Genomic DNA, 10,231 nt, shown 5'->3' on the forward strand with positions numbered 1-10,231 from the left:
TTTGTGGAATCCCAAACCTGCTTTTTCATTGAAATTTTTCTCACTTAATTTGTGAACAATTCTCGAGGAGTTTGTCCACCTGTTAGCCCTTTCAAGATCCAATTTGAGTTCGGATATTTCCTAATTCAACTTGTTCATTTTTTCAGTTAAATCATGACATTCTTGTTTGTATTTAACAAGCTCAAGTTTAGCAGTTTCTTGTTCTTTACTCATGGTCTTCTTTCCATTTTCAGTGAAAGTTAATTTGAGAACTTCAGACTGAGATTATTATTTGAAATCTCAAGTTCTGCAATCTGTTTCTTGAGTATGCAACTTTCCTTGTCAACTATATCTGAGCAAGCCCTTAAATCAATGAGATCAAAATTAAGACTTTCCAGACTATTGAACAATTCATCCCTATTAGAGGTTAACTCTTGAAAATCATCAATCAATGCATTCATGAAAGAAATAAGTTTTGACTTGGAGAACAATTTCAGTTTTTCTTTGAGTTCGAATATACTTACCTCAGAGTCCTCATCTTTTTCATCTAAATCTGAATCCCTAAGAGCCATGAATATAGTTTCATCAACTTTATCTTCATCTGAATCAGATCCCCAGACTGCTATCATTGCATGCTCCTCTTTTCTTTTTGCCTTCAGCTCCTTTTTAGCCCTTTCTTTTTCCATTCAATTTCCCAGACTGGACAGTCTCTAATATGATGATCAATTTTGCCACATTTGTAGCACCCATTTGTATTATCATTGGAATGTTTCTTAGTACCTGTTCCCTTCTTCTTCTTGAAGAATTTGCTGAATTTCTTAGTTATGGAGGCAACTTGCTCCTTATCAAGTTCAAATTCATCATCACTCTCAGAAGCCTTCAATGCTAAGATTTTCTTAGGAGATGCTCTTTCTTTGACTCCATCAACTTCCATTTCATAAGTCCTTAAGTTCCCTACTAGTTTATCCAGAGTCATACCTTCAAGATCCTTATTCGCCTTTCTAATTACAGTCACCTTGACATTCCATTTTGATTTTGGTAATACCCTCAGTACCTTCTCAACTTGTTCTTCCTCAGAGATGACTTTTCCTAAGTAAGTCAGCTCATTTGTTAAGGTGGTAATCCTAGTCATCATTTCGTGCAAGTTTTCATTTTCTTTCATTTTGAATGCCTCATATTCAGTGAAAAGGACAGAGATCCTGAACTTTCTTACTTGAGAAGTGCCTTCATGTGAATTTACCAGTGCATCCCAAATTTGCTTAGCAGTAGTGCAGGTGGATACCCTGTTGTATTCAGCAGGTCCTAGTCCACAGACCAAGATATTCTTGGCCTTTGTATTTTTCTTCAAAGCCAACAAGTCATCCGGAGTAAATCCACTCCTTATTTTATTAACTTGTTCACCATAAACTGTCTTCATTGGAATAGTGGGACCATCAGTAATCCTGTCCCATAATTCATAATCTTTACCTTGAATGAACATCTCTATTCTTGCTTTCCACCAGATAAAATGAGAGTCATCAAAAAGTGGAGGTCTAGTGGTTGACTGACCTTCACTGTGACCAGTAGGAGGTGCGGAATTCATCATATTGATCTTTTCTTAGGTATTAGCCTTATTTAAGAAAAACTCTCTCTGATACCACTTATTAGAGTATGAGCCCTACTAATTGCCTATCTATGGAACAAGTAAGTAAACGTGGTTCACAGAAGTAAATATTGAACACAGTATTTTTACGTGGAAAACACCCGGCTCAAGAAAGGTATGAAAAACCACGACCTGTACCTCTACAGGATTTAACCCTAACTTCACTATAATACTAAGAGCCTCAACAATCAACAGAAATAAAAGACTTCTTGTTAACTAGGAATTAAAACTTCTAACTCCTATCTCTACAAAAACACAAATCTTCCCAAGATAAGTGTTCCAAAGTCTTCGAGTTCCCAACTTGAAGACACAATTCCTAACTCAGTTTATAGATCACTGAGACTAGAATAATGACTCATTACAACTTAAAGAACCTACCTACTACACAGTCTACGACTTGCTAAGTAAGGGACCAGGTTCTTCTTCAAGTATGTAAATTGTTATGCTGATTGTTGATTTTCTTTTCAGTGCATTGAGTAAGTTACTTGATCGTGCTTTGTTGTATATATGCACCCTGATAATACTCCTGTGATAGATTCCTAGTTGATTTATGTTTCTTTCTTCCTTTTCTCCCCTGGTTGAATAGGACTCTTTTGCTTTATTCGTTATCCTTGCAAAACTCTTCTCACTGTTGGACTTCTAGATCAACTCAACTTCTGAATATTTGCATTTTTCTTCCACTTTACTGAAGTGATAAGTGTTTGAGAAGGTTCCTGAATATTCTTGCTTATCCACTCCTGTCTATGCACAGTAAGTGTTTGAGAAGGTTCCTGAATATTCTTGCTTATCCACTCCTGTCTATGCACAGTATCATCTTATCAAGAGCCTTGCCTATAGCTTTTCTTTGTATACTTGAATGGACCAGCTTTCACAAATATTTCATTCATATGTCTATCATCAAAACTCCACATGCCTTAACAAATATAATAAGACGGGGGCCCAATATCGGAAATAATGAACTGAGTGGGCCTAACTCTGATACCATAATAAAGAAACGAACCTTGAGCCTAATACAACCTCAAAAGCTAGCTCATGAGAGGAGGATTGCCCAAGACCATATAAGGAGATCAAGAACTCTTTAACCACCGATGTGGGACTTCAACAGACTCTACATGATTTCACTTGATCTGCTGAGCTCTTTTGAGCCACCATAATAAGACCTCTTCCAATTAGGAGCATTAGGTAATAATCCATTGCCACATTCTCTAAGATCTTCCCTTCAATTTGTTGTATTAATACTTCTGCAATCCACAACCTGATCAACTTAGATGTCAGAATTCCATCATCCTGTGGCAATGCTCCGAAATATAGAGGAAGCAATGCCTCAGACAACCCGGTAAATCCTGGTAACTCATTCAAATAATGTTGGACAAATCTTGATCGTTACTACTCATCTTGCTTTATTCTAATGATTCTAACACTTATTAGATTAAAAATTAGTGATTTGTAATGGGTTGGTGATTGTTACTACCCATCTTACTTTATTCTAGTGATTCTAGCACTTATTACATTAAAAATTAGTGATTTGTAATGGGTTGGTGATTGTTACTACCCATCTTGATTTGTCTATTTGGGTTGGTAATTTGTAATGGGTTAACTTGGTTTAGCCAAATTAGTCCATTATTAAAAGTGAAAATTATCCCTTATATATTTATTAGATTATAAATTAAAAGTTATAGAGACATTTTTAGATAATTGCTTTATTAGCTATTTTAATTGTAACTTGTAGCAACTTTTTAAGAAACTAATTTATTTTTTCAAAAAAAAAAAAAAACGATCAAAATTTTTTTAAACAAAAATAACTCCTTTTTTTTTTTAGGGTTTAGTACTATATGGATAATTATAGAAGGAATATTATATCTTTATTTATTATCCTTCTTACCTTTTCAAAAAACTTCAAATTTATTATTCACTCTCATAAATTACAAAGTTATTTCTCCCTCTTTTCACTCCATTTTACTCTACTCTTTTCACATACTATATTTCTTCAAAATCAATCAGAATCGTTCATAGGTAATCACAAATTTTATCTTTTTATCACATTATTTTTTTTCCCATTATTGAAGAACCAGATGCACTACAGTTTTTTTTTTTACAAATCTCGATTCTTTTTCTCAGTATGAAAGATGACAATGTTCATTAAATCTTAATTTAATACAAAAGTAGATGAGATAGAATGTTGATTCAAAGAGATAAGCATATAGTGTATGAAATGGATATTTCAATTGGTATCTCCTAAATTGAATATCACAATTCATAAATATCAGTTTATATATCTATTTCATACACATTTCATATAAATGTGACATGTAAGAAATCACTTTACAAACTGATTCCAACAATTTATAATGTTAAGTATATCTTGTTAATTGAATATCACGATCACATTATACACATTCCATAGAAATATAATATGTAAGAAACTATTTTATAAACCTTGAACGAAATATTGATATTTCATGCAGATTTAATACAGAATTCATACACGAAACAATCTAATAAGTATATACAAGATAATTTTTACTATATTATTTTATGAAAGATTCTAATTTACATTCAAATCTTTCTATATGTTGTTACCAACACAAATAATGAATAGTTCTTCCTCTAAGAAAAGAAAAATTAGAAGAAGGATAATTTCTGACGAAGGAGAAGAAATTGCTGATTGAATAATAACTTGAAAGTATGAAATCTTTTAAAACCATTTCAAAGAGAATTAAGGGGATGATTCATCTTCTGAGCTAGATGAAGAAGAAGAATCGATGGCTGGATATTGTTTTTCCATAATTCTGCTGGCTGAATGTTGAAGGAATGGGTTGCACCACTTCACCTTGATCTCCTTTAGTTTTTCACATGTCTTCAACACAGTGGGGAGCTCCTTCAGTTTCTTACATTTCTGCAACTCCAGTCGCTCAAGGCTGGGAAACAGCCCTATGAAGATAACAAAGGAAGAGGTCATTACGGACCATACCTCAAGGTCTAGTGTATCTAATTTCAACAAGTTAAGACCGGGAAAATCATCAGCTTGTATCACCCAACGACTACCCACAATCGCGTTGTTCTGCAATTTCAGGACCTCAAGATTGCGAAGTTGCCTTCCAATAATTGATATTTGATTCCATGGCAGGCGACACCCTGAGAGGGTCAACCTTCTGACGTTTGAAGGGAATTCCAATTCCGACCCATAGAAATCTGGAGAGAGCGCGGGACCATCGCTAAATAGCTTGAGAGAGACAAGTTGAGGTAGAAGGCCCAGTCTGGGAAGCATTCTCTCTTTGAAAAGACAGATGCATTTCAGTTTCTTAAGACGTGGTAACCTTCTCAGTATCTCTTCTGAATCTTTCCCGTATTTAAGAATTGGAGTCGACATTGTCCTCAGGTTGGACAGCAGCTTCCCTGAAATTTCTTGTTTATAGGCAGGGGCACCAAAAGAAGCACGGCTGTCTATACGCAAATGCCTCAAATTTCTCAGGTTCCAAATAGCATCAGGTAGTGCAATTTCTCCCCGTAATCCTATTGTAACAAAAGTTTCCAATCTCTGGAGGCTGCCAATGGAAGACGGCACTGAAGTCACTTCTCCCCGAACTTCTAAGTACTTCAACAGAGTCATGTTTTCAAGCCCAACTGGAAAGTCATTCCCCACATTTACACTCCCTAAATCCAAAACTCTGAGAAGTTTGAAGTTGTGATACAGAGATGAGACATGAGACCGGGGAAAATCAGATCTTCTGCCAGTTACCACCAGGCTGCGGACAAGTGGACCAGAAACTTCTAATGAAGTATTAGCCCACCAATTAGATGAAATGAGCAGCCGGCGATGATCACATGTTACGGAGACTGGGATATTGGAATCAGCACCGCGATGATCAAAACCATCCACAGTAGAGACTTCTCCGTAACCGTCCATCAGCCGATAAACATTTTCCTGTTTGGCTTTAGCTAAGCAAAATTCACGTATCAGGTCACGGACTCTACATGATTTCACCCGATCCTTTGAGCTCTTTTGCTCCGCCATAATAAGACCTCTTCCAATTAGGAGCATTAGGTAATCCACTGCCACATCCTCTAAGCTCTTCCCTTCAGTTTGTTGTATTAATCCTTCTGCAATCCACAACCTGATCAACTTAGATGTCAGAATTTCATCATCCTGTGGGAATGCTCCGAAATAGAGGAAGCAATGCCTCAGACAATCTGGTAAACCCTGGTAACTCATTCCAATAATACTGGACAAATCTTGGTCGTTACCATCAATCTTGGTTTGGTCTAGCGATTCTTGTACTTCTGTCCAATGCTCAGCTGTTTTCTCTGCATTAGCAAGAATACCAGCAACCAGAATTATTGCAAACGGTAGCCCCTTAGTTTTCTTGGAAAGTTGCTTCGCTAGTCCCTTCAGCTCTGGAGGACAAGATTCTTGTTGGAAAATCTTCTTCTCAAGTAATATCCGACTATCTTCTTCTCCAAGAGGTCGAAGATGATGTATATTATGTAGTTGAAAGCCTGCTGCAGTATACTGAGCCACATCATCTGATCGAGTTGTCAAGAGAATCCTACTTCCTGTGCTATCATCCTTTGGAAGGGATGCACTCAAAACATTCCATGCTTCAGCGTCCCACACATCATCCATTACGATGAGGAATCTCTTTCCATGTAGACGCTCGACCAGCATTTCCGGCAAATCAGAAAAGATCCTTCCATCTACTGTGTCATTATGCCCAGTGATATCACGTAAAATCTCAAGTAATAATTCTCGATTGTCATAGACCCGAGAAACAGTGAGGAAAGCACAAATATCAAAATGGTTGGAAACTCCAGGATCATTGTAGAACCTCTTAGCAAGAGTTGTCTTACCAACTCCAGGCTTGCCAACAATTGCTATGACACTTAACTGACTAGATCCTCTTGTCAGTTGATCAATTAATCTGTGCCTTTTGTCCGTAAAGCCCACCAGTTCCTCCTGCTTAGCAACATTTATCATGTCTCTGGAGGGCATTGTCAAATTAACAACCTTGGGCTCAGTAACATAGCTCATCTTTTGGTTAAACACCATGACCTCCCTTCTGATTCTCTTCATTTCTCCAACAGCATCAATAAGAGAAAGTGAATGGTTGAATACAGTGCCGTCTCTTAGTAAATGCGTCTCAATGTCATATTCAGCTCTGTACGCAGCAGTCATTAGTTGGGTTGCAAGATTCCTCAGTTTCTCATGCTCATGGAAATTCTCTCCACAATTTTTGAGAAAAGAACTTAGGTATTCCAGCTCGTCAGCAATTCCCAGTGCACGACGCTTCAGGCAATTGACTGGACCTGCCTGCTGGTCAAGTAGCTCTCTAAAATTTCTTATAAAACCCAGGTAATCTATCCTTATTATATTAACCTCAGGCAATGTCAGTGGGATGGGAACTCCGATCTCCGACTTAAGGAGCTTGATCTTTTTGATTAGATCAACAAGTGTAGTTTCTGCTTCGACAAGCTTGTGCTCTTCCAGCTCGTTGAAATCAAAGAAGAAAAAGATGGTACATCCCACCTTAACAGCCAGATCTTGAATATGGGTGAACTGACCTTTGAATGTCAAACTTTCTGTATAGTCCTTGAAGGAATGAGCATCAGAAGTGCTGCTCCAATCTCTTATCTTTCCCAAGAGAACTTGAATTGGGTCAGCTTTTGGATCATCCGACTCCGGCTTGTCACTCTCAATGAATTGATTTGGCGGGTCCTTAGCAAAAGAACTGAGGAAGGTGAGTTCGTGGTGGAGGACTTCAAAGTTAACCTTCAATGAGTCCATCCAAATTTGCTGGTTGTCTTGTAAATCTACCAGACAATCTTCGAGAGTGTCTATGAAGGATGCCAAGTCTGGATCTGAAATGTCAGTCTCTGTTGTTAATAGACTCAATGCTCCGAGGACTCCCATGTAAATCCTTCTGATGTCTGGAGTGCTGGGCTTAATTTTCCGCGTCAGTTCCGTGAGCTTGTCCTTGATGGAAATTGTACTTTTTCCATCTTTTGGATCAAACGCACACATGAAAGGAATACATGCTGCTTCGATAGCTATCCCTTCAGTATGATTGGTGAGATCTTTCAGCTTCTTCTGGTCGATGCAACGTGTAGCTACAAAGCTAAGAAGATTTCTCAAGAACCTTAGCTTAGTTACAAATGGTCTGAGTTCTGAAAAAGTGGAAGGGTCCCGATAGCGAAGCAGATCCTTCAGATTGTCAATCAGAGAGTTCATGAACTCCACCACCATCAATGCGTCCGGTACATGAGGAGAAGACTTTGCAACTTTGATGTAAGCCTTTTCAATCTCTGGCTTGAGAAGTTGCACGTGATGCAGTACTTCAGCAGACCGCTGATCCAATTCTTTGGCGCTGTCTTCAACGCTCTTCAGAAGAATGGGTTGGATGTGACTTACTGCATTTCGTGCCACAACTTCGATTTGCAGTAAGAGAGCTTCCAAATTCCCATTCTCCCTACAGTGTTTTGCCGTCCACCAGAGAAAAGTTCTCAGGAAGCCCAGCTCCAGTTTAAGCATAGGGATCTGGGATTCTTTCGAGGAAGTCAGGCCCGGAGTGCTCAGCAGGCGAACCAGATGATTCAGGGAATAGTTAACACCAGTGTATGCCATTCTTTCTCAATGTTTGATGTGTTGGAGATAAACCCCCACCACAGAAATAATATTTGCGGTAATAACAACGGAAAAATAACTAAGAATTACAACACACTCAAAAAAAAAAAATAACAGCTACTACTAAGTTGTTGTTTTTGTTGGTGTGTTGAATGAGGAGCTTAGCCCTCCTATTTATAGTAAAAGCTGCCAAACATTCAACCAATAGGTGTGGACGGTGGACCCCTTCATGATGGAGAAAAATAGGGCTGTTAAAATGAGTTTAAATACAGGTTGGATATAAGATGAAATTAAAATTGTGGTGACAAATGATAATAGCAGTATGCTCGTATTGCAGATTAAGCAGGTCATTTGACCCAGCCCGATCCCCAAAGTAAATTTGGGCGGGTCAAATGAGTCATGACCCAACCAGGTTTTTAATTCAACCCATTTTAATTTTTCATATGATTATCCCAAAAATCTTTTTTTTCCATATCCAAGGCTCCCCTCAATATCATACAACTCCGGCAAATGGCCAATAGCACAACTGAAGTTGGCTATAGAACTGAGAAATGGCTAAATATACGTGTGTTAACGACACCTTGAGGTGTTTTGAATGGCTGGAGAATTATAGAAAATTGGCTGATCCTGCCACAATTTAACGGGTTGGATATAAGATGAAATTAAAATTGAGGTTACAAGTTTGGGTCCAAAATGCTGGAAGGCCATCCAATCACTTTGTGCCAATGAGTAGAGGAAAGCAAGCCGAGGTATGGCATGGAAAAATCGAGAATCTCACCTCGAAAATCAGCACATCTTACAGATCTGTTTTACAGTTGGATGCTAGAGTGAGCGCTAGCTGTTTGGTGGAACTGATCGACTCAGTGTTAAACAATCTGAATGATCTGCTACGCCGTGAGACCAAACAACCTATTGACTCTACCAAGGAACAAATGGAAGTTCTTGAAGTGAAGTTCCGGTTTCTACGGAATTTTGCTTGGTTTAGCTCACAAAGTTGCATCGAGCATCACAAGTTGGAAGATCTCTTGAGAATAATTGAAGTTGTGGCAACCACTGTGGCGTGTGTCTTGTTCCAGTGGTTATTCGAGGATATGGATAAAACAATGGAAACCAAGTTCTCTCAGGTCTTGGTGACGATTCAGCTCATTGAGCCAGAGTTGAGGTATGCATACTTCAGAAGCCTGAAGCTTTCGCTACCATCGCGGCTGAAGGAAAACATTCCCATGGTAGTTGCTATTGGCTTTCTCTGCTGTTTCCACAACGATCTCAAGGAGCTCCTAAGTCCCAAAGCATATCTGATGGCTTCTGCAAGAGATCAAGTGTGCAACCTTTAGGAGCTGAATTTTGTGATAGCATTTCTGAGGGATGTCCGAAAGATGGATGACAGCAAAAGCGCAGAGGATCTCTTGGCACATACCAAAGCTGTGGCCACAAAGAAGGCGCGTGTCATCCACTTGCTTCTTGTAATAAGCAAGAATGAAGACGATGCCAGTCAAGCCAGCCCTTCCGTATTCTTTGATCTCCTAAATGAGATCGATTTCATTAAAAAAGAGATGATTACAGATAAGTATCTTGATATCTGGAAGTCAATAAGATCAAACCTGATTCCAAAGGTTAATTCATTGGGATTAATTGATTTTCTTTTAGGAATTATTAATGTGGTCCTTGATAACAAGAATGATTCAATTGCTTTCGTTGGTCATCAACTTGAAATAGTCAAGACTGAGATAGTGTCCCTCAGATCTTTACTTTGCGTCAGTGATCTTAAGATGGAGATAACTGATGTGGTACACGAGGCAAAACATGCTATCGGCTCTCTTATCATACGGGAAAGTCCTTGTTGGCATTGTATGTTACAGCTCTCAAATGTTATAATAAAAATTCAGTCTGTCAACAATAAAGTGGCTTCTTGCTTTGATAGCGATCAGATTGTTGTGATTGGGGTGGGCACTAGTGCACAGAATTCGGATTCTTCATCAGAAGTACATATG

At 38.4% G+C, this 10,231-nt stretch overlaps 1 protein-coding gene across 1 annotated transcript; it reads right to left on the reverse strand.

Annotated features, from left to right (window-relative positions):
• Positions 1 to 4,122: 4,122 nt before the first annotated feature.
• LOC107844676 (putative late blight resistance protein homolog R1A-3) lies at positions 4,123 to 8,382 on the reverse strand. The gene has a single exon (XM_047397428.1). It carries the CDS (start codon positions 8,238 to 8,240, stop codon positions 4,338 to 4,340), a length of 3,903 nt encoding a protein of 1,300 aa, XP_047253384.1. The 5' UTR covers positions 8,241 to 8,382; the 3' UTR covers positions 4,123 to 4,337.
• Between the last annotated feature and the right edge of the window lie 1,849 nt (positions 8,383 to 10,231).

The sequence above is a fragment of the Capsicum annuum genome, chromosome 10 (assembly GCF_002878395.1).
Source record: "Capsicum annuum cultivar UCD-10X-F1 chromosome 10, UCD10Xv1.1, whole genome shotgun sequence".
In the NCBI taxonomy this organism is placed as follows: domain Eukaryota; kingdom Viridiplantae; phylum Streptophyta; class Magnoliopsida; order Solanales; family Solanaceae; genus Capsicum; species Capsicum annuum.

Excerpts from the sequence above, each read along its gene's own strand:
- LOC107844676 (XM_047397428.1), bottom strand. The coding sequence starts at position 8,240 with ATGGCATACACTGGTGTTAACTATTCCCTGAATCATCTGGTTCGCCTG.